This window comes from Triturus cristatus, chromosome 1_1 (genome assembly GCF_964204655.1).
Source record: "Triturus cristatus chromosome 1_1, aTriCri1.1, whole genome shotgun sequence".
In the NCBI taxonomy this organism is placed as follows: Eukaryota; Metazoa; Chordata; class Amphibia; order Caudata; family Salamandridae; genus Triturus; species Triturus cristatus.
This window is the reverse complement of record NC_140579.1, coordinates 98,868,502-98,894,037: the sequence shown is the minus strand read 5'-3', so window position 1 is coordinate 98,894,037 and position 25,536 is coordinate 98,868,502. Positions and strand designations below refer to the sequence as shown.

At 48.1% G+C, this 25,536-nt stretch overlaps 1 protein-coding gene across 1 annotated transcript in view; it reads left to right on the top strand.

Moving 5' to 3' along the window:
* The window catches only part of LOC146869616 (E3 ubiquitin-protein ligase TRIM39-like), a 273,031-nt gene that overhangs the window by 84,362 nt on the left and 163,133 nt on the right, over nt 1-25,536 (top strand). The window contains exon 3 of the mRNA XM_085608690.1: nt 15,764-15,994. Within this exon, the coding sequence (XP_085464816.1) occupies nt 15,764-15,994 (231 nt within the window). The remainder of the gene's footprint in view (nt 1-15,763; nt 15,995-25,536) is intronic.

The window sequence follows — 25,536 nt, the reverse complement described above, 5'->3', positions numbered from 1 at the left end:
GAGCAGAGTGATCACTGTGAGTGCAAGGTGAGCGGGTGAATGGTGCAAGTGCATGGTGATCAGTGTGAGTGCATTGTGATCACTGTGAGTGCAAGGTGAGCGGGTGAATGGTGCAAGTGCATGGTGATCAGTGTGAGTGCAAGGTGAGCGGGTGAATTGTGCAAGTGCATGGTGATCAGTGTGAGTGCATTGTGATCACTGTGAGTGCAAGGTGAGCGGGTGAATGGTGCAAGTGCATGGTGATCAGTGTGAGTGCAAGGTGAGCGGGTGAATGGTGCAAGTGCATGGTGATCAGTGTGAGTGCATTGTGATCACTGTGAGTGCAGGGTGAGCGGGTGAATGGTGCAAGTGCATGGTGATCAGTGTGAGTGCATTGTGATCACTGTGAGTGCAGGGTGAGCGGGTGAATGGTGCAAGTGCATGGTGATCAGTGTGAGTGCATTGTGATCACTGTGAGTGCAAGGTGAGCGGGTGAATGGTGCAAGTGCATGGTGATCAGTGTGAGTGCATTGTGATCACTGTGAGTGCAAGGTGAGCAGGTGAATGGTGCAAGTGCATGGTGATCAGTGTGAGTGCATTGTGATCGCTGTGAGTGCAAGGTGAGCGTGACAATGAAGGGCGAGAATGAGGAATGAGTTGTCTGAATGCAGGGTGCTGAATGAAGTAACTCAGCATGTTATTGACGGGGGCGTAGACTTTAATATCTAAGTTAAACTATTGCAGCATTAATCGGGGATCGAGGGTGAAGGAAATAAATAATGTGCTGATCCTGCAACAAACTTCCAGTCCTATGGTTAGGGTTGCCAGCAGATTATTTTGGTGGCCCAGTCGGTACAAAAAAAAGCAGTCACCTAAAGCGGTATCTTCAGCGCTTATCTGTGCATACTTCCCAGGGCCGGCTTTAGTGCTGGTGGTGCCCTGTGCGACAATGTTTGTTGGTGCCCCCCACAATGACCACCCCCACCACGGATTCTCTCACTAGCACCCTTTAACAGTGACCAAGTCTCCATAACCCCACACTCTCAGATGCATTGAATTAGTTATATAGTGCCACTCATACCAGTGTAGGGTGTCCGAGCACTTTGCATCACACACACATTACACAGAGACAATCAATCATAAGTGTGTAAATCAGTGTATAGGAAATGTTACATAAGCCAAAGGACTAAAAGTATAGGAGTCACATGTCATCATACTGGTAGGCAGTATCGTTCAAGAGTGCTTGGTGTGGAGAAGCACAAACTCAGAGTCGAAAAAGAAACAGCATAGTTGGGAGTTTCCTTTAATAATAAGAATTGATTTCTAGCCAAATTAACCCTTTTTGCAACATTAATCAATGGTCTAATAATGTATACTTTGCAGTGTGTATGCAGTTCTAGGATGAAAGTTAATCGCTCACTATTCTCTATTAGGACTTTAAGTTATAAATTGCAAGTAATAAAAGGATGCCTCTTTTAAAGCAGTAACCTGCTGATCTCTTCACATCATACGCACTCTGTAATCTACTTGGTACACGTTCTTTGCAGCAGGCATATTAACCCTCTGCACTAACATCACCTAAGTCAAAACCTCAACTATACAACATTCTGATCTCTCTCCAGGAAGATAATTAATCACACAAGTTATCTTGACATTTATGTGAGGCCTGGTAATTGCCGGGGAAAGAAACGCTGCAGCAGGTGCTTCAAAAGCACAATAAACTTTCACTCACGGCGCCCCCAGGAAGCCAACTTTGTATTCCTTTCCATGAAATGCATTTTCACACTATGGCAGTGAATGTAAAATCCAAATGTAGGGAATAGGCACAGTGGGGACCCAGGGGGTACTGGAACCAGCAAAAAAACCTAAGCCTCTGTAAGCAGTTTACAAAGGCATGTTAAATGGTCTTTAAAGACCTGTGAAAAAACACGGGGGTGCCGGAGATAGGAATCCAGACACTGCCCAGCTGAGCCCCCAGCAGCTCAAGTTTCACTGCAGCAGCCCGGGCTGAGACAAAGGACGGGGGAAGTGTGGGGGGGGGGCTGAAGCCCTTGGGCCTGGGCAGAAGTGTGACTGGGAAGGCGCGACCCCCTTTGCATCACTCCACGGCCCCCCTGGGGGTCGCGCCCCACAGTTTGAAGACCCCTGGTGTAGACACTTAGACGCTTGTACACGCACGCACAGTCAGTATAGAATAGATTCTGTCCGAGAGTCCTTCTTTTGTGGATAACATAGTTCTTTAAACATAGGATGTTAGATATGATTTGGGATTAGGTTGACTTGACCCCCCAGACTTTTTGTCTCCACATGTAGAGCTAAATGTCAAGTCCCCTTCACCCCCTAGTTGCACGTCAATCACACGTCATACTGCTGCGCGCGCATCTATGCCAAGTATTATCTTATAGATCCACCTATATGTGACATCATAACCAATTATGTTCCTTTTTACTCCTTATTACATCCATTTTTTGGTTACGCAGATAAATCGTCATTTTCCTTATCAATTGTTACGCCTATTGCATTCGCTTCATTGTAATGTATGTACTATAAAGGTTACTTCTTGTCAATAAAGTATGTACTTCACTTCCTGAACCTCCGTGGTGATGGGACTTGGAGCAACCGATTATAATCGATCATTGGAATAAAGCCCATTCCGAACCTCTAATACCACGGATTCTGCCTCTCATTTTACTGAGCTATTTAATTATGTTTCTGTATCAAATTAAGTCCAGGTAAAGGAAAATTATTTACCACAATACGAGGGGAGGAAAACGGTAACCAGCGAAAACGGACTACATCTCCCAGGATGCTTAGCGGTTGAGAGGTTATGTAAACAGGAGAGCTGTTACATAACTCAAGGGAAACACGCCCTTATGTAAACAGGAGAGCTGTTACATAACTCAAGGGAAACACGCCCTTATGTAAACAGGAGAGCTGTTACATAACTCAAGGGAAACACGCCCTTATGTAAACAGGAGAGCTGTTACATAACTCAAGGGAAACACGCCCTTATGTAAACAGGAGAGCTGTTACATAACTCAAGGAAAACACGCCCTATAAAGGGAGGAACCGGGAGGTACAAGGCTGTCGGATATTGTGTTTACACCGACGTACCTGCTTCGTGAAGAGCAGTGTTCCGGAGTGGTGCTCCAGTAAGGCAAGAACGGAGGTAGGTCGAGTCGTTACTCCCTGGGCCGTGTCTTGCCCCATCGTCACCTGTGAAGGACCCGGAAGCTCTACCGGTCAACCATTGAGCTTCGCTTTTTGACTCGGCTGAGTCCAAGCGCAGTGGCGCTTTTGCTGGTTGGAGTCGTAACTCCCAGCCCGACCAGAGACACAGGGACTGCCAGCTGTAACGCACACCAGGAGGTGTTTGCCGCGTTACAGACTCGGAAGTCCACAGGATCGATCGAGCGGCTGCTCTCGGTTCAGTCTTCTTGCTTGTGATTGGGGTATCGGTGACGCATCACCAGGAGGTGACTCCGCGTCCCGGTGCAGTCTGAGGAAGAGGTTGAGCGGCTGCTCCCTTCAGGTAGAGACCCCGGCTGGGTGTTTCCCTGACTCCTCGATTCTCCCCAACACTCTTCGTGCCCCTCACAGCCTACCGATTGGCATTGTCGGCCATTTCATTTCTGCCCTCTGTTGGCATACGCCGGGATCGGCGTATATGCAGAGGACGGTTAGGACCATCCGTGCTGTGGGCTGGTAACGTACTTAGCCTGGAGGATTCCAGTGACTATAACTTTTGTTTGTTCTTTGTATTTTATTTGCCTTCATTAAAAGAACTAACCCTTCACAAGTGGTTGCGTCCTCATTGTCGTGTCTGTTAAACGATCCTGAGACGTTCAGGGCGTTACAGTAAGCGTGGATTGGTAGTGATCTATACATCCATCAGGCTAAGCAATCCTGGTGTAAGCCCCTTCCTAAACAAAGGTTTTATCCATGTAATCATGCTATGGTATCGTAAATACATCAACAAATCAGAGAACATCCCGCACAGTTCACCGAAGTAATAAAGCGAACATGGAAGCTTCATCATTGTGTACATGAGTTTTAACCCTAAAATAGTTCATCTACCCAAATGCCCTCTAAACTTAGCACTTTTCGGGACATTTACCTTCCCTTCTTCGGGACATATGCATTTCTAATTTTAGAAATGAAATGGGCACAGCTCAGCTTCAGCCTCTGACCTTGGACATTCTCTGTTCCGCTAAATCCCCATTGCAAGATTTTCCTGCAACAGTCTTATTATTCGGCCTTAATTTGACGTGTCAGTTTTTATGCCTTCATTAGACCTTTCTTACAGGGATAGGCCACAGCTGACGGGAATGTCCCAGGATAACTGGTGCACCTAGCCCTGCATCAGGATGGGAGCAGGGGCAGGCCTGTAACGTGGAAGCCCCTTCAGCAGTGGTGCACATTTATTACCACTCTGACACTACCATTGGTTGTGATATTTAATTACTCAACAGGGGGTGTCTGTAGTGATAAAGTTAGCAAGGGTGTCATTGCCATAAACCTTTCATGGTATCTGATAAACTCTCCCACTGTTTTCATGAAATGTTTCTCCTAATGTACACTCTTCATTCAGTAGTGGTTGTTACCTCACTTGCCGCTATAACCCCTGATAGTATTGACAGCTGAGTGTCCGCTCATTGCTGTAAAACACTGTACACCAGATCCTAGCCCTGGACACGAGGCTCAGGTTTTGAGCACGGCCCGACCACGATAAGGGGCAGGAGGGACGAAGGTCAGAGAGGGGCTGATGATCTTGTTGGTTGAGGTTGTTTGCCTCTGGTGTCCTGAGGTCTGTCCTACAGTGGCTATGAAACAGACCACGGACATCCCTTTCTGCTCTTGACTCCCTGAATAGCAGGGTCGACTAGTCAAAGGCTTCTGATGGAGGTAGAGGGCGCGGCAGGCACTCAGAACCCAACAGTCAATCAACAGACACAATATTGTTATGTCTAGCCCAGTACTAATTTTTAGTAAGCAAAAAATATTTTAAGGTCACAACAAAAAAATACCACCCAGTTCAATAAAGGTGCAATTACACGTTTGCACTGTACGATCCCCAGAATAGCGCAGCAGACCTCTGGTAGCCTCTACCCTCTGTAGGAGTTCTAGATACTATAGTCCCCTGTATGTCATTTGAGCATAGGTATTAATCAAGCACAGACTCTGGGTTACCGCACTGACTAGTGTGTACTTCAGTTCAGTGACTTTTGCCTCAAAGAGTTCACCAAGGCAAAAACGATATTCTTCAGACTGCACATTTCTCTGCCCTGCCTATACCTACTTGGTGGTGGCGTGCTCGGAGTACCCGTTCCTATAGCACAGGATTTCATTGTACGGAGCTGTAGGGCAGCCTCATTTGAGCGAAGGACTGATAGCAGAAATCCGTTTGTCAGGTCTCTATCGCGCCACTTGTCTTTGAGAGTGCGGGCTTCAGACAGTTGCACACAGATGCTCTAAATAAAAGTTGAGACCGCAGGGTCGAGTTTTCAGCAAATGGTCATCATAGGCAGTTGCGACTAAAGCTCTAAAGCTTTGAAACTGATTGCATTAGATTTTGTGGCATGAACCAGAAGCTTACATTATGCAAATCTCCTTTATTGCCAGCTCACAGCAGCAACAATTGAAGAATTTAGAACTTCAAAAACATTTTAATCATCTATAAAGTCCCGCCGCATGCAGTGATCTCCCTTTCGTTGTTGCTTCTGCTCACACGATAAGTACAGCCTTTATAATACTAATACTTAGGGCTGATTTTGATGTCGGAGGTCCCGACTGCCTCATTAGGATGCGACCGAACACTGTTCTATATTCCACTATGGGAGCATGCATTCCAACTGTAAACCGGCCGTAATGCATGCTCCCATAGTGAAATTGGAGGTGCGGTTCATCCCTGCACCCTGCACCCCGTGCAGGTGCAGGGATCAACAGGGCTCGGCCTCCAACCAGAGGCCGTGCATCAAAGGGGGCCCTGCTGGGGGCCTCCAAACATGCTTTGGACATGGTTTCCATGTCGGACAGACCGGCCCTTGAGATTACAGGCCGGCTGCTGACTGGCGGATGTGCTCTCCGAGGTCGTCGGATGCCAGCCGTAATGACCGGACGGTTTACTTTCCGACCGCCTATATCTTATATCTCATCTTAATTAGGTGGTCGGAAAGTAAACTGACCGGCCCATTGCGATGTGGCCCTAGGTCGGAGCTTTTACAGGCCGCATCATAATCGGTGCCTTACTGTGTTATTTTACCTTACCAAGATAACAGATTACATTTGTAATAATTTTCTTAATAAAATAAGAGATAATTCAACATTACTGTCAAGGTAATTTATTTTTTATATTTTGTGTGTATTCTTTCTTCTCTTCTATAATTTTCTTGTTGAGCACCTATGTCAGTATGAATGTGTAGATGAATGTGTAGATTTAGAGACTCCTCATAATTTCCATTTTATTTGGTTCCAACCCAGTTCCCTTTGTTTGAAGGGTCACTCTCTTAATATTAAAGGCAACGGTGCAATGCACAATCATCGCAAAGTTTAATAAATAACACAAAAAAAGTTAGTCTGGGGCACAACAATAAAGAAAGGACCACACAATTCGAGGAAAGACCCTTAACAGATGGTCAGCCACACAGTACGTGCCAGAGCCATTTTAGAAGATTGGGACACCTTAGTAAAGACACTACAGTGGCCATTTTAACTGATTGGGCAAACTGCTTGAATTCTGGCAGTTGCAGTCCAATGAACTGCCAGAGCAGCTGTTTCATTACACTGAGCCCAGTAATCTTAAATAATATGTTCTAGGCATATGAGCTGCAGATTGTACACTTAGCATAGATCGCCATCTGGTGTTGGGCCCGGATGTTTGCAGTTTGTTTTTCTTCTTGGACAGTCTTTGGAAGTCACGAGTTTGGTGACTCCTCCTTCGGTCCGTACTGCGCATGGGCTTCGGCTCCATCCTCAGATTGTTTTTTTCCGCCATCGGGCTCGGATGTGATACTTCGTGCTCCGGCTTCGAACTTCTACGGTTCCAGCCTCGACGGAAAATCCTCGATTCTTCGAGTTCCTTCATCATCTTCATCTCTCGAAGCGGCACTTTCTCCATCCCGTACATCGACACCGGCCTTCGGGCCCTCCGCGACTCCGGTCCCGGCCGATGGAAAGGACTCCGTTCAAAAAGTGCCCAAAATGTGGGTCTAAATTTCCCCACACCGACCTCCATCAGGTGTGTAACCTTTGCCTCTCTCCGGAACACGAGGCCAGAGACTGCCCCGCCTGCAAGTCTTTTCGATCGAAGAAGACCATCCGAGATCGAAGAGCTCGACGCACCATGGCGCACTCATCCTCTGCAGCTCCACCGGACATCTTCGGAGACGACGCCGAAGCTTCGGGGCAAACTCACACCGAGCAGGAGGAAGACGTCGTCAGCGCTTCCGAGGCCGACGACTCCGACGTGGAGGACATTACACCAGCGCAGTGGGCCGTGAGTAATATGCCCCCTCCTACCCCCACGCCGAAAACCAAAGAGACTCAGGTTACTCCCTCGCCTGCCGGCCTGGGCAAAACCAAAACCAAAACTTCGATCACCCCACCTTCGGGCCCGGTGTCGAAGCTCCCAAAGTCTCATGGCAGCTCGGGATCGAGCCAGCCGACACCCGGTGCCGAAAAACAGCATCCGGCACCGAAGACTGCAAAATCCAGCTCGACTCCGAAACCACCGGTGCCGAAGCCTGGACACTCGGTGCCGACCAAACACAAACACAAATCTGTCGGCACCGATGCTCCGGCGCCGAAACATCCGGAGACCTCAAAAAAGCATGGCGCACACAGACCATCGAAACCCCCGGTTCCGAAATCACCGGTGCCGACAGACGACTCGACACCATTGGCTCTGTTTACACCAGACCCTTTACAAAAGACTTTGTCCAAAGATCCAAAGACTGGGCTTTTGACTTTAACTACCAAGAAAAGACGCCTTGATGCTCCGGCTCCTCCTCCTCCACCCAAAAGGAAGGACTCTGCTACTTCTCCCCTCAGAGTGCCCTCCCCACTACCGCCTCCCCTACCCCCTCCACCTCCTCCACCACCTCCACCTCACAGGTCTCCGCCACCTGTGCCTCACTACGATCCGACCCCATCCCCAGATCCGGATGATGGGGATCCGGACAATTACCCGGCGGACGCCCCAATGGATCCCACTCCACCAGGGACCCCAGATCCATGGGAGGATTACAATAACCCTGATATACCCAATGTACCTCAGGACGACTTATACCCATCAAGACCGTCTCCTCCAGAGGACTCCTTAGGGTTTCACCATTTAGTGCAGAGAGCAGCACACTACCATGGGGTGGACATGCACAGTGAACCAGTAGAAGAAGACTTCCTACTTGATACATTTGATATACAAGACAAATCCACTTCCATTTTACCCATGCTTAAGGGTGTCACCAAGCACGCTACAGAGGTGTTCAAAGACCCTGTCAGAGCCAGAGTACTGAACCCTAGAATAGAGAAGAAGTATAAGGCGGCACCCACAGACCCTGCTTACATCAAGGGCCCTGCTCCCCTAGATTCCCTAGTTGTCTCCACAGCTAGAAAGCGGGCTAACTCCCAATCCTCAGGAGATGCCCCACCGCCAGACAAAGAATCTAAACTTCTGGACGCGTCTGGTAAACGCACCGCCTCCCAAGCTGCAAACATGTGGCGCATTGCAAACACACAAGCACTGCTTGCGCGATATGATAGAGCACACTATGACGAACTAGAGGCTCTTATGCAGCACCTTCCAGAAAAATACAAGCACAAGGCTCATGACCTGATACAGGAGGGTAAACTAATTACAAACACCTCCATTAAGTGTGCCCTCGATGCAGCCGACACTGCTTCTAGGGCCATAAATACCAGTGTCCTGCTTCGTCGCCACGCCTGGCTCAGGATCTCAGGTTTCAAGCCTGAAGTCCAGGCATCCATACTCAATCACCCCTTTGACCAGGAAACACTCTTTGGGCCAAAGGTAGACGAAGCGCTCGAAAAGATGAAGAAAGACACAGACACAGCAAAGTCTATGGGGGCACTCCAAACACAAGCCTCCAAACGTTCCTTTCGACGCTCGTCCTTTCGTGGCACAGGCAGAGGCTCCTCCACCGATAACGCCTCTACCTCCTACAAGTCCCCTCCTCAAAATACCTTTTCAAAGGGCAATCAGAGAGGTGGTTACAGGGGTAACAATAATAAGGGCAGGGGCAAAACCAACAACACCCGTTCTGCCACCCCCCCGCACAATGACTCCCCTCCGCTCCCCCCAGACCATTCCACTCCGGTCGGGGGCAGACTACAAAACTTTATCCACGTATGGGAGTCCATAACATCGGACAAATGGGTAACCCAAATCATTCGGTCAGGGTACTGTCTCGAACTAACATCTACCCCACCCAATATCCCACCAAGGCACCGTCCAATGTCTCAAGAACATTCCACACTGCTCAAACAAGAGGTACTCTCACTCCTCCAAAAACACGCTATAGAGCAGGTCCCCGTCAATCAACAAAATCTAGGGGTCTACTCCCTATATTTCTTAATACCAAAGAAAGACGGGACCCTCAGACCCATTCTCGACCTCCGGCCTCTAAATGCCTACATACACTCAGACCATTTTCACATGGTCACCCTACAGCAAGTCCTCCCACTCCTCTGCCAGGGAGACTTTCTCACAACCTTGGATCTGAAAGACGCATACTTTCACATTCCAATACACCCCTCTCACAGGAAATACCTCAGGTTCGTGGTGGACGGGCAACATTACCAATTCACGGTTCTCCCCTTCGGGGTCACCACCGCACCGCGGGTGTTTACCAAATGCCTAGCAGTAGTAGCAGCACACCTCAGACGTCAACACATTCACGTCTTCCCTTACCTGGACGACTGGCTGATAAAAGCCGCGTCCTACGACCAATGTGTGCAGCATACAAACAGCACCATCCAACTGCTCCACCAGCTAGGCTTCACGGTGAACTACCAAAAGTCCCACCTCATACCATCTCACACAAAGCAATATCTCGGGGCCACTATAGACACCTCCAAGGGTATTGCCTATCCAAACTCAGCCAGAATCACAAGCATTCAAGCCTTACGCAAAACATTCCTTCCTCAACACTCTCTTCCAGCAAGAGTGTTTATGAAGCTCATAGGAATGATGGCGTCTTGCATCTTCATAGTGCCCCATGCAAGACTCCACATGCGTCCACTTCAAGAGTGCCTAGCACAACAGTGGAACCAGGCCCAGGGTCAGCTGACGGATCTGGTGTTGGTGGACGGCCGCACACATCACTCTCTGCAGTGGTGGAACACCACAAACCTTTCCAAAGGGCGGCCGTTCCTGGACCCGGTTCCTCAGGTGATTCTAACAGCGGACGCATCGCTCTCCGGCTGGGGAGCGCACCTCCTACACCTCACCATGCAAGGTCTATGGACGCCACAGCAAAAATCGCTCCACATCAACCACCTGGAGCTCTTGGCGATCTTTCTAGCCCTAAAATCTTTCCAAAAACAGATTTCGGGCAAAGCAGTCCTCATTCGCACAGACAATATGACTGCGATGTATTATATACAAAAACAGGGGGGGACACACTCTCCCCAGCTCTCCCGCTTAGCCCAGAGCATATGGAGATGGGCAATTCCCCAAAACATCTTTCTCCTGGCACAGCACGTTCCAGGCGTACAAAACACCATGGCAGATCTGCTCAGCAGACAAACACAACAACTACACGAATGGGAACTGCACCCACAAGTTCTTCACCCATTCTTCCAACAGTGGGGGCATCCTCAGATAGACCTCTTCGCCACCCACGAAAACAAAAAATGCCCAAGCTTCGCCGCCAGATACCCACACCCATTGTCCAAGGGCAATGCGATATGGATGAACTGGTCAGGCAGATTTGCATACGCCTTTCCACCTCTCCCACTAATTCCATTAGTGGTCAGGAAGCTACAACAGCACTCCCTCACACTCATTCTGGTAGCTCCGACGTGGGCCAGGCAGCCGTGGTACACCACGCTACTACAACTGTCAGTGGTACCACATCAAAAATTGCATCTATCCCCATGCCTCCTAACCCAGAACCATGGAGAAATCAGGCACCCGGACCCAGCTCAGCTCAACCTGGCGATCTGGCTCCTGAAATCCTAGAATTCGGATACCTTAACCTTCCCCCTGATTGCATGAACATCATCATGGAAGCCAGACGTCCTACCACTAGAGCATGCTATGCCGCAAAGTGGAAAAGATTTGTAATTTACTGCCGTAACAATACAATCAACCCTCTAGATGCATCCATACAGCACATAATATGCTATCTGCTCCATCTTCACAGGTGTAACCTGGCATATTCATCCATACGCCTACACCTAGCAGCGATCGCTGCCTATCTACAAAACAGGCAGCATTTATCACTCTTCAGAGTGCCCGCTATTAAAGCCTTCATGGAAGGCCTTAAACGAGTAATTCCTCCCAGGGCACCACCTTCCCCTGTATGGAATCTAAATTTGGTTCTTACACGTCTAATGGGTCCGCCCTTCGAACCAATGCACAAATGTGAGCTACAGTTTCTCACCTGGAAAACAGCTTTCCTTGTAGCTATCACTTCCCTTAGAAGGGTTGGTGAAATACAAGCGTTCACCATACAGGAACCCTACATACAAATGCATCACAGCAAGGTCATACTTCGCACAAATCCGAAGTTTCTGCCCAAAGTCATTTCCCCCTTCCACCTCAATCAATCAGTGGAATTACCTGTCTTCTTTTCGCAACCCCAATCTGTTGCAGAAAGGGCCTTACACACGCTTGATGTAAAAAGGGCGTTACTATACTACATACAAAGAACGCAACCCTTCAGGAAGACTAAACAATTGTTCGTTTCCTTCTCTCCACCACATAAAGGCAACCCCATTTCAAAATCAGGGATAGCTAGGTGGATTGTAAAATGCATACAAATTTGCTATCAAAAGGCAAAGAGAACATTATCTGTTCCCCCTAAAGCCCACTCTACAAGAAAGTTAGGGGCTTCTATGGCTTTTCTAGGGAATATACCCTTAGATGACATCTGCAAGGCAGCCACATGGTCTACACCGCACACCTTCACAAAACACTACTGTGTAGATGTGCATTCCAAGCAGCAAGCTAGGGTGGGCCAGGCTGTACTAAAGACACTTTTTCAAACAGCTGCAACGGATACCGGTGGTCGCCGCTAGGGTTGGGTACTGCTATATAATCTATGCTAAGTGTACAATCTGCAGCTCATATGCCTCGAACGGAATATGCTACTTACCAGTATGCATCTGTTCTTGGCATGTAGAGCTGCAGAGTTGTACACGCCCACCCGCCTCCCCGGCTACCTGTATCCGTTCCAGTACATCTTATTTAGATACAACACATGGGTTTCTCACTGTTATTACTACGCTCCATCATTTCCCTGTTGGCGAAAAACAATCTGAGGATGGAGCCGAAGCCCATGCGCAGTACGGACCGAAGGAGGAGTCACCAAACTCGTGACTTCCAAAGACTGTCCAAGAAGAAAAACAAACTGCAAACATCCGGGCCCAACACCAGATGGCGATCTATGCTAAGTGTACAACTCTGCAGCTCTACATGCCAAGAACAGATGCATACTGGTAAGTAGCATATTCCTTACCTTCTGCCATGTCCCTTGAACCTTTACAGAATACTATGGAGGATAGACTGGAAGAACTTCTGAATAAGGCACTGGATAACGTAATGGGACACTGGATGACATAATTAATAAAAAAGTGGAGGTTCTCTCCAAGAAGGGTTGGCCAGTTGCTGTCCCAGGACACCCTGAAGGGGGAGATGGGGTGATTAAGGCCCAGAGGAAAGGGGCTGCAGGGGAAAACCTGCCTAAGGGTGTAAAAAAGCCCAAACGCTCAAAACAAATGATTCACGCTTTGGCGGTGACAAGGATGGTGCCTCGGGCACTGCAGATTGGCCAGAAAATGGCCCAGAAGTGCCTATTCCCATCCATTGCGATGAAACATTGGAGGATGAAATTAACCTATCCTGTTCCTTTGTTTTTGATACGGATATTGAGGAGATAGAGGTGAGGAATATGGGTACAACTGACAAGTCATCAAAGGCCTCCAGGTCAAAAACGGGCATTGTTGACCCATTCGGAGAGAGTATGTTTGACCCGCTCAAACAACCCTTGTCTCCAGAGTTGGCTCCATCGTGGCATTTTTCCGAGTACCTCTCCTTTTGGCTTAGGAAGGAAATCCCAAAAGGGGTCAGGTCCCGTCTTAGATCCAAATGCCCACGCCCCTCCCTCCCGGATAAAGTTGGGTCTACCTCAGAGTTAGGCGCAAAGGGGGTGGCTCTTAGCGCCAAGGGAGGAAAAGGCCCTAGGAAAGGTATCGATAAAGGCCTCAAGTCCTGCCTAGACTGTCTACTTGATAACTGGCCCACTCACAAAGACGATTGAGATTGGTGAAGTGGCTTGAAGACACCCTCATTGACCCCAAGGATTTGCGCTAATGGCCACAAAGCCATCTGCCTCCTGGGGAACGCAAATACTGCATTCTCAAATGAGAGAAGAAGAAGCATATTGCAAAAAATAGAATCCAAATTGGTCAAACTGGCCACTAGCGGAGGAGTAGCTGCCTCCCACGGTCTACTTTTGGGGACAATTTTATCAGGGACATGGATAAATACATGGGAGCATTTAGCTCGATTCAGAAGTCCTAGAAAGACATCAAGACGTTCTTCCAGGATAGGGTTTTTGGCAGGGCCGGGAGAACAGGGGGTCGGTTCCTCGGCCGTGGCCGAAGCTCTTCAAGCCCTACTTGGGACATGGCGCAAGATTTGCGCACCCACACTTTGATCCACATTTGTCATTTCTACCCACAGAAACAAATACCTCAGGGAGGGGCTTCAGAAGTGAGCGGAGACAAAGAGGCTTTTCAGCAGGTAAGAACTATGAAAGACCTTTCAGATACCCCATAAAGGTGGTAGTCAGACTAGCCCAACTTTGTGGAAACTGGCATTTAGTGAATCAGGACTCTTTGGTGCTAGACACAGTGAAGGGTTACAAGATCGAATTTACAGATACACCTTTACAAAGGAAAATGTCCTCTGAATTTAAATTCTCACAAGAAGATTCTATCTTAGTAACACAAGAGGTAGAGGATTTATTGACCAACGGGGGAATACAAGAGGGGACAGAGTCCGGTTTTATCAGCAATATCTTTCTAGTGGAGAAGAAGGACAAAGGGATGAGACCAGTGATAAATCTAAAAGAGTTGAACGAATGGGTGGACTACACAATTTCAAAATGGAAGGGGTGCATCTCCTTAGAGATGTGCTAAGGAAAGGGAATTGGCTAACTCGGTTAGATCTAAAGGATGCATACCTGACCATCCCAGTTTGGACTCCACACCAAACGTTTCTCCAATTTACCTGAATGGGCAGAGTATGGCAATTGTGCAGGCTCTCTTTCGGACTTTCCTCACCCCTTGGTTCAAAGAAGGAACTATTTTGGTGGCTGAGAAATGAAGAAGCCTGGAATGGCAGACGCGGAGATAGTGATAGAATCAGACGCGAGTTTAGAGGGATGGGGTGCAAGATGTGGCGACTCATCAGCAGGGGGACGCTGGACAGATCAGGAAAAGGAGTTGCACATCGACTGCTTGGAATTACTGGCAGGTTCATTTGCAATTCACTGCTTCACCAAAGACTCACTGTTTTGCTATGCCTGGTATCTTTTAGATGGACTTCAGATGTAAAAGCCTTAGACATCACCATCAGGGCCTACAAATCAGAAAGGGTTAGCTTTTATTTAAAAGGCGAACAGAGACCATGTCAACTTCTGTTTTCTACCCCTTCTGGTCACAGAATGAAAGAATTTGTGTAGTGAAATGCTTGATGGAATATGAGAGAAGGGCTGTGAGTATGAGAGGAAATAAAGAACAATTACTAATATTCTATTAATTACCTCATGGAGCAGTTTCCACCCCAACCGTAGCAAGATGGTTGAAGGAAGTAATGAAAGAAGCAGGTGTAGACATCACTATGCTTGGTGTACACTCCCTTAAGGGTGCCTCGGCCTCCAAACCTCTCTTCCAGGGAGATATCCTCGGGGCTGCGGATTGGTCCAATAAAAGTATGTTTAAAAGTTGCTATTTTAGACCTGTTACAAGCGCTATTGACAATGTATTAAATTTGCATAATGTTAGCCTCTGTGTCATCCCATAAAATGTAGATTTTTCACAGCCTGGTGGGCAGAAAATCTGGTTAAGATCATCCCTCCACATTGGAACCCTCCCTATTGGAGAAAAGTTATTGATTTTCTATTGGGTTTTTCTTTTCCATAGTAAGAAGTTTTCACTGATGAAGTTTTTCGTTTGAAAGTTATGGATCTTAGAAACTATCTTGTTTGCAGCGCCAAAAAAGGAGAACACTGCGTGCAGGGGGAATTTATAGCCTATTAGAATGTTATTGAAGTTCTATATTCTTTGATTGTTGCTGCTGTGAGCTGGCAATAAAGGAGATTTGCATAATCTTAGCCCTCGGGTCTTTAATAAGGCTGTGAAAAATCTAAATTCTCTTTCAAATGTCATTTTTTGAATGTCTCTCAGACAAACCCTTTGTGCAAGGTGATATCAATCACAATAGGCTACCCTTCCACCTTCCTCCTGGGCTCCCACTCTCAGGACGTCCTATAGGAAGCTTTATAATATCTAACCAGCTTTTCTTTGCTTCTGACAGAACAAGCTAAGAACTGAGAAGAAAAAACTTGAATCTGAAATTGCAAAACTGCGGCAACTCTTGAACGAAAATGAGCGAACACTGCACGGGAGACTGAAGGAGATGGAGAAGAAAATTACCATGGTAGAAAATGCAAATATCACCAAACTGTCCAATCAAATCACCTCTCTCAAAGCTCTGATAACGGAGATAGAAAAGAAATGTGAGGCGCCGGCGTGGGAACTCCTGAAGGTGAGATGCTGTTTGGCAAATAAAACAAAAGAAGGAAATGAAATATTCATAATTTGTGTACATTATGAAATGTATGACTGAGGGTGACAGAGAGCATTCCTCGGAGGGTGACAGAGAGCATCCCTCGTAAGGCAACTGAGAGCATCCCGCGTAGGGTGACAGATCTTCCCTCTCAGAGGAACAGAGAGCATCCTTCCAAGGGTGACAGAGGGCATCCCTTTTAGGGTGACACAGAGCATCTGAGGGCAAAAGAGAGCATCCCTCCGAGGGTAACAGGGAGCATCCCTCCCAGGGTGACAGAGAGCATTCTTCATAGGAAGACAGAGAGCATTCTTCAGAGGGAGACAGAGAGCATCCCTCCCAGGGTGTCAGAGAGTATCCCTTCCAGGGTGACGCAGACCTTCAAGGGTGACAGGGAGCATCCCTTTGAGGGTGACAGGGAGCATCCCTCTGAGGGTGACAGGGAGCATCCCTCTGAGGGTGACAGAGAGCATCCCTCTGAGGGTGACAGGGAGCATCCCTCGTAGTTTGTCAGGGACCATCCCTCGTAGGGCGACAGAGCATCCCTCTGAGGGTGACGGACAGCATCCCTCGGAGAGCGACATAGATCATCCCTCGTAGGGCGACAGACAGCATCCCTCCGAGGGTGACGGACAGCATCCCTCCGAGGGTGACATAGAGCATCCCTCGTAGGGCGACAGAGCATCCCTCGGAAGGTGACGGACAGCATCCCTCGTAGGGTGATGGACAGCATCCCTCGTAGGGTGACGGACAGCATCCCTCGGAGGGTGACGGACAGCATCCCTCGGAGGGTGACGGACAGCATCCCTCGGAGGGTGACGGACAGCATCCCTCGGAGGGTGACGGACAGCATCCCTCCAAGGGTGACGGAGAGCATCCCTCCGAGGGTAACGGAGAGCATCCCTCCGAGGGTGACGGAGAGCATCCCTCCGAGGGTGACGGAGAGCATCCCTCCGAGGGTGACGGAGAGCATCCCTCCGAGGGTGACGGAGAGCATCCCTCCGAGGGTGACGGAGAGCATCCCTCCGAGGGTGACGGAGAGCATCCCTCTGGGTGACATAGAGCATCCCTCTGAGGGTGACGGAGAGCATCCCTCCGAGGGTGACGGAGAGCATCCCTCCGAGGGTGACGGAGAGCATCCCTCCGAGGGTGACGGAGAGCATCCCTCTGAGGGTGACGGAGAGCATCCCTCTGAGGGTGACGGAGAGCATCCCTCTGAGGGTGACGGAGAGCATCCCTCTGAGGGTCACGGAGAGCATCCCTCCGAGGGTGACGGAGAGCATCCCTCCGAGGGTGACAGAGCCCATGACTTGTTGATGAACCTCAAAGGGTCCTATGCGTTTGGTTTGTCTGATGATAGTGGTGCCCTGCTTGCTACCACCCCTTACTTCAGTAACTCTACTGACTTATAATTTCAATAGACCAGGCTTCTCTAACGAGTAGCTTGTGAGCTACTGGTATCTCTCCAGATCTCTGCAAGTAGCTCTCTTGTGTAGCCCATCCTACTAGATCAGATGTTTTTGCTTGGTTGAATTAATATGTGTACTAAAATTCTGAAGTGCGTATTTGAGATGAATATGTATTTAGTTTCAGAACTCATAAACTGATGTTTAGAGGAAAAATGGATTTCCAAAATATATTTAAAGCTGTTATTTGATTGATAAATCCTGCAGCTTTGGAGAGACATATTATTACTATTATTATTACACCGGCCTCAAACATCGCACCTATGGCCATCATATATTACTCATGCAGCTTTGGAGAGATGTATTATTAATATTACCATGGCCAGGGACATTGCACCTATGACCGTCGTGTATTATTCATGCAGCTTTGAAGAGACATATTATTAATATTATTATCATGGGCCGGGGGCATTGCACCAATGGCTGTCATATATTACTCATGCAGCTTTGGAGAGACGTATTATTCATATTATTACCATGGGCCGGGGGCATTGCACCTATGGCTGTCATATATTACTCATGCAGCTTTGGACAGATGTATTATTCATATTATTACCATGGTCCAGGGGCATCGCACCTATGGCTGTCATTTATTACTCATGCAGCTTTGGAGAGACGTATTATTCATATTATTACCATGGGCCGGGGGCATTGCACCTATGGCTGTCATATATTAATCATGCAGCTTTGGACAGATGTATTATTCATATTATTACCATGGTCCAGGGGCATCGCACCTATGGCTGTCATTTATTACTCATGCAACTTTGGAGAGATGTTTTATTAATATTATTACCCTGGGCCGAGGGCATTTCACCTGTGGCCGTCATGTATTACTCATGCAGCTTTGGACAGACATATTATTAATAATAACACCATGGGCCAGGGACATTGCACCTGTGACCGTTATGTATTCCTCATGCAGCTTTGAAGAGATGTATTATTAGGCTGTACGGAAATTGGTTAAAACCGACTGTGCCCGACAGTACCCTACCGGATGAAAATCAGCTGACCTGGTTGAAACCGACTGTCACTGATTTTTCATAGTTGCTGCACCACTTGGCCATTGATGGAGCCAAAGCATTACAAACCAAACTGCAATTTAGGCCCGAGAAGGAAGCGGCTCGAAACGTGAGTCACCCCCATTAAGTTCGGGGAGTCACATTGGTTGGCAGGCATGTCAATAGATAGTAGAGAGACATGCGCTCGTTCCCGCAAGAAACAACAGCAAAGGCAGTTAGGCCTTTGATGTGCGCACAGTAGACATTTCACTCGTTTTACTTCTGCAATACTTCTGTTTAAGCAAAACAAAGAAGCACAAGCATAAATAAAAAAGCAGTGTGTACACTAACTACAAAAAGACGACAGAAGGTGCAAAGATAGGAAATTAAAAGACGTTTAAAAGTAAAACAAAGTGTTCGAGGCATATGAGCTGCAGATCACACACTTAGGATAAGTCCGCCATCTGGTGTTGGGCTCGGATGGTTGCAGGTTGTTGGTGTCTTCGGAAGAAGTCTTTTGGTCACGAGATAGGTGACTCCTCCCTTGGACGACAGTACGCATGGGCATCCACTCCATCCTCAGATTGTTTTTTTCCGCCATTGGGTTCGGATGAAACTTTTCCAGTCCGGTAGAAAACTCCTAAATCAAGCTTTTCGAAGCGGAAAACCTTTCTACAACTTCAACTCGACATCGAATTTCATCGGACCGGTTCCGGATACGGCTCATGGAAAGGACGCCTTTTAAAAAATGCCCCCAATGCGGAGCAAAATTCCCTCACAGTGACCATCACGAAGTCTGCAACCTGTGCCTCTCGCCGGAACACGACGAGTCCAGCTGTCCAGCCTGCACCGCATTTCGATCCAAGAAAACTATCCGGGATCGAAGAGCTCGACGCAACATCATGGCCAGACCAGCTCCGGAACCAGAGGACATCTTTGATCAGGGCCCCGATGTCCCGGAAGAAGATTCCGAAGAACTCCAGATTATATCTGAAGCAGACGACTCCGACGACCCCATTACTCCTGGGCAACGCGTGAGTACCCTGGCCCCTACCCTCACCCCTCCAAAGAAGGCACTGGTCAAGACTTCGCCAGCTGGGCCTAGTCGCGACCGAAAACGACCTTCAGAAGCCCCGCCTTCGAGCCCGGCTCCGAAGAAATACAAGCCTTCAAGTACCTCGGGCCCCAGTAAACCACATATTACTGTACCCCCAGCACCTTCGGCACCGAAGACGCAAGACCTCTCGGCACCGAAGCAGGCTCCGGCACCATCGGCACCGAAACCATCCACGCCGATACACAAACCGGCATCGAAAACTCCTATAACAAAGGACTCCATTTCGGCACCGAAACCTTCCTCAGCACCGAAACCTTCCTCGGCACCGAAACCTTCCTCGGCACCGAAACCTTCCTCGGCACCGAAACCTTCCTCGGCACCGAAACCTTCCTCGGCACCGAAACCTTCCTCGGCACTGAAACCTTCCTCGGCACTGAAACCTTCCTCGGCACCGAAACCTTCCTCGGCACTGAAACCTTCCTCGGCACTGAAACCTTCCTCGGCACTGAAACCTTCCTCGGCACTGAAACCTTCCTCGGCACTGAAACCTTCCTCGGCACTGAAACCTTTGTCGGCACCGAAACCCTCATTGGTACCGAAACAACAGGCTAAAGACTCCACCGATCGCCCAAAACATAGATCGGAACCCAAAAAATCGGCGCCGAAGCCAGTTTCTGAGGATCAAGAACTTTTTCACCCTGATCCAATGCAAAAACGGATCTATATCAATCCAAAAACTGGACATGTCACTGCTGTGCCATATAAGGAAAGGAAGCTGGACACAACACCTTCTCCAGCTTCTGTGAAGACAAAGGACTCAGACACCTCGCATATTCCTCCTTCCTCTCCAATACCACCTCCTACCCCACCCCCCCCTACCTTCACCATTACCTCCACTCTCTCCTTCACATACACCACCTCCACAAGATGAGGATGATGTCCTGGGGGGGGGGGACCTCCGGATGATCTTAATGATCCTAATGATCATTTTACAAATCCGAATACTGTACCATTAGACGACTGGGCTTACCCTCTGCCCGATATGCCTGATCCTACTGCCTACCCTTCAAAACCCTCACCTCCAGATGATCACCTGGGGTTTGGACAGTTAGTACATAGAGCAGCACTGTACCATGGCGTCACCATGCACTCAGATGCACCTGAGGAAGATTTCCTGTTAGACACCTTCGAACAGTCACAAAAATCAGTTCAAATCTTACCAATGATAAAGGGGGTCATAAAACATGCCACAGAGGTTTTTAAAGATCCCGTACGGGCCAGAGTACTTAACCCTCGAATAGAGAAAAAATATAGACCTGCCCCAGAAGATCCCTCTTACATTAAAGGGCAGCTCCCTCTGGATTCTTTGGTGGTTTCCAACTCACAGAAACGGTCTAACTCCCAAACAACAGGAGAGACACCGCTACCAGACAAAGAATCCAAGCTATTAGAAGCTTCGGGCAAAAGTGTAGCCGCACAAGCAGCTAACCATTGGCGTATTGCCAATACACAAGCCCTATTGGCACGTTATGATAGGGCTCACTATGACCACTTAGAAGATCTCATGCAACACTTACCAGATCAATACAAAACACAGGCAAATGACCTCATACAGGAGGGAAAGCTCATCTCAAATGCCTCCATTAAATGTGCACTTGACGCCGCAGACACTGCTTCTAGAGCAATCAACACCAGCATACTTCTTAGACGCCACGCATGGCTACGCATCTCAGGCTTTAAGCCAGAGGTACAAAGTACCATCCTTAGCCAACCATTCAACCAAGAGCAACTGTTTGGACCGGCAGTAGATACGGCACGTGAAAAGATGAAAAAAGATACCGAGACTGCTAAGTCCATGGGTGCATTACAGTCTCCACAGCCACGTGGCTCCTTTCAACGCTCCTTCTATAGAGGAGCATCCAAAAATACTGGAGCAGACACCTCCTCCACATTCAAAACCTCTACACAAACATCCCCCAAAAACACTCGTACCTACCCCACCACTAAACAGTGACTTTCCTCCACTCCCCCCCCAGACCATTCCACTCCAGTCGGGGGAAGACTCAAACAGTTCCTACCGGTCTGGAATTCCATTACAACAGACAAGTGGGTAAGACAAATTATCCAGTATGGTTACTGCCTAGAACTCACACGTACCCCCCCACACATACCACCCAAACACCGTCCCATGTCACCACATCACCTTACCCTCCTCAAGCAAGAAGTTCTCTCCTTGCTTCAAAAACACGCAATAGAACCAGTTCCCTTTCAACATCAAGGCACAGGGGTATGCTCTCTATACTTCCTAATCCCCAAAAAGGACGAGACGTTAAGACCCATACTCGACCTCAGAATCCTAAATCAATACATACATTCAGATCATTTCCATATGATCACTCTCCAACAAGTGCTTCCACTATTGCAAAAAGGCGATTTCCTTGCCACAGTAGATCTCAAGGATGCCTATTTTCACATCCCCATACATCCTGCCCATAGGAAGTATCTAAGATTCGTGGTGGACGGACAACACTATCAGTTTACCAACCTCCCATTTGGAGTCACAACTGCGCCCAGGGTATTCACCAAATGCCTAGCAGTAGTAGTAGCGCATCTCAGAAGACAACAAATTCATGCTTTCCCATATCTCGACGATTGGCTCAAAAAAGCCAATTCATTCAACAAATGCGTTCTACACACTCACCAAACTATTCAGACTTTACACAACCTGGGATTCACCATCAACTATCCCAAATCTCAACTGCAACCCTCCCACATACATCAATATCTGGGAGCCACCATAGACACCTCCAAAGCCATAGCTTATCCCAGCCCAGCCAGGATAGCCAATATACAAGCCCTCATCCTCAAATTCCAATCCCAACACTCTCTCCCAGCAAGAGTGTTCATGCAACTCATAGGCATGATGGTGTCATGCATCTTCATTGTGCCTTATGCACGACTTCAAATGCGTCCCTTGCAGGAGTGTCTAGCACGTCAGTGGAACCATGCTCACGGACAACTTACGGATCTGGTGTTAGTGGACAGTCGCTCACATCGCTCACTAAAATGGTGGAATACCATCAACCTGTCCAAAGGGCGGCCGTTCTTAGAGCCTCTTCCACAGATAGTGCTGACAACCGACGCCTCTCTCACAGGGTGGGGAGCCCATCTCCTAGGACACACCACTCAGGGCAAATGGGCCACTCAACAAAAAGTGCTCCATATCGATTACCTGGAACTACTGGCAGTGTTCCTAGCACTAAAATAATTCCAATTACATCTACAGAACAAGACTGTCCTCATACGGACAGACAACATGACAGCCATGTATTACATACAGAAACAAGGAGGCACACATTCTCTCCAACTGTCCCAGCTCGCACAGAGCATTTGGAGATGGGCAGTTCCCCTAAACATCTACCTGCTAGCACAACACCTTCCAGGAGTTCACAATCAGATTGCCGACTTGTTGAGTCGACAAACCCAACAAATCCACGAATTGGAATTACATCCTCAAGTCCTACTCCCATTCTTCCAAAAATGGGGCCATCCAGACATAGAACTGTTCGCCACACACGAAAACGCAAAATGCCCAACCTTCGCCGCCAGGTTTCCACACCCACAGTCGAAGGGCAATGCAATATGGATGAACTGGTCAGGCAGATTTGCGTACGCTTTTCTGCCTCTCCCACTCATTCCATTCGTAGTACGCAAGCTCAGGCAACAGTCTCTCAAGCGAATACTGATAGCTCCCACATGGGCACGTCAACCCTGGTTCACAACACTCCTGGAACTCTCCCTAGTTCCACACCAAAGACTGCACCTCTCCCCATTCTTACTAACCCAGAACCGTGGAGAGATCAGACACCCAGATCCAGGTCAACTGAACCTAGCGATCTGGCTCCTGAAGTCCTAGAGTTCGGTTAACTCAACCTACCACCAGACTGTATGAATATTATAAAAGAGGCCAGACGGCCTACCACAAGAGCCTGCTACGCTGCAAAATGGAAAAGATTTGCCATTTACTGCGCTAACAATGATATACGTCCACTGAATGCATCCATACAGATCATCGTTTGCTACTTGCTACACTTGCAAAGATGTAATTTAGCGTACTCATCCATACGTCTCCACCTAGCAGCGTTAGCAGCCTACTTGCAAAATCGACAACACTTGTCACTATTTAGAGTACCTGCGATCAAAGCCTTCATGGAAGGGACTTATTCCTCCCAGATTACCACCCTCTCCAGTGTGGAATCTAAATATTGTTCTTACAAGCTCATGGGACCCCCATTTGAACCTCTGCATAAATGCGAACTACAATTTCTTACATGGAAAGTAGCTTTCCTTATTGCTATCACATCCCTTCGAAGGGTAAGTGAGATCCAGGCTTTAACCATACAAGAACCATTCCTACAACTACATCGTAACAAAGTGGTTCTTAGAACAAACCCAAAATTCCTACCAAAAGTCATTTCCCCATTCCATCTTAACCAATCAGTCGAGCTACCAGTGTTGTTCCCAAATCCAGACTCAGAAGCTGAAAGAGCTCTTCATACATTAGACGTGAAAAGAGCCTTGCTTTACTACATTGACAGAACCAAATCTTTCCGCAAAACCAAACAATTGTTTGTTGCTTTCTCTCCACCACATAAAGGCAACCCCATTTCCAAATCAGGGATAGCCAGGTGGATAGTCAAATGTATCCAAATATGTTACCAAAAAGCTAAACGCACTCTAACAGTTCCTCCTAGAGCGCACTCCACACGGAAAATAGGGGCTTCCATGGCATTCTTAGGAAACATTCCCTTAGAAGATATTTGTAAGGCAGCCACATGGTCTACAACACACACCTTCACTAGACATTACTGTGTCGATGTGCAAGCTAAACAACAAGCTTCTGTGGGACAAGCTGTGTGAGAAAGTGCCATCTTTCTTGCATGGTATGCCCCCACTTTTTGCTAAAATGCTGAATGTACTTTGAGTGTACCCTGGACTCCTGCCAATCAGGTGCCCAGGGCCTATGTTCCTTCCTTAAAACACACAAACTCCCAATTGGCAAACCCTGGCCACATGTCAGCCCCTGGTAAATGGTACCCTAGGTACCCAGGGCCTTGTGACCAGGGAAGGCCTCTAAGGGCTGCAGCACTCATTGTGCCACCCTTAGAGGCCCTGTACCCTTACACACACACACTGCCTTTGCAGGCTGAGTGTCTGGGTGCAGGACAAAATGAAGAGTCGACATGGCACACATCTCTGTGTGCCATGCCCATCACCTACACTGCCATGGCATATATCAGCCACCCCTCTAGCTGGGTGCCTTATGCCCATGGTGTGGGCACAGGAGCAGGAGCCCTGTGCCCCTACAGTACCCAGGTCCATTCCTGGGCACTGTAAGTGCAGTGCTGCCATTTAAGAGTACATGGTGCTGGGAGCTCGACAAAACACGAGCTCCACAGCACCATAATGGCAACACTAAAGACTGAGAAGTTTGGTATCAAACTGCTCAGCACATTAAACCCACACTGTGGCATTTAATGTACCAAGCACCCCAGAGGGCATCTTAGAGATGCCCCCTTACAACTAACCTACAATCCACGTCGGCTCTGAGGCTGCCCAGGCTGCCACACAGCAGACACGTTGCTGGACCCCTGGGTGGGAGAGCCCCTGCTCTCCCGGGCCTGCAACAATGCACATCCTGGGTGAGGTGATAAATCTCCTCCCCCAGGATGAGCAAAGGGAAACTTCAAAGGGATGTATGACGTTACAACGCACACTTTTACAACGCATGCACTTACAACGCATTTTTTACAACGCACAATCCATTACAACGCATGACATTACAACGAATGACACTACAACGCATTTTTAAAAACTACCTTTACAACGCATTCCATTACAACGCATACTACCATTACAACGCATACCATTACAACGCATAATATTAAATTGCATTTAAGGTAAGTATTAGATAGTATAGGGGTAAAAATTACTTTT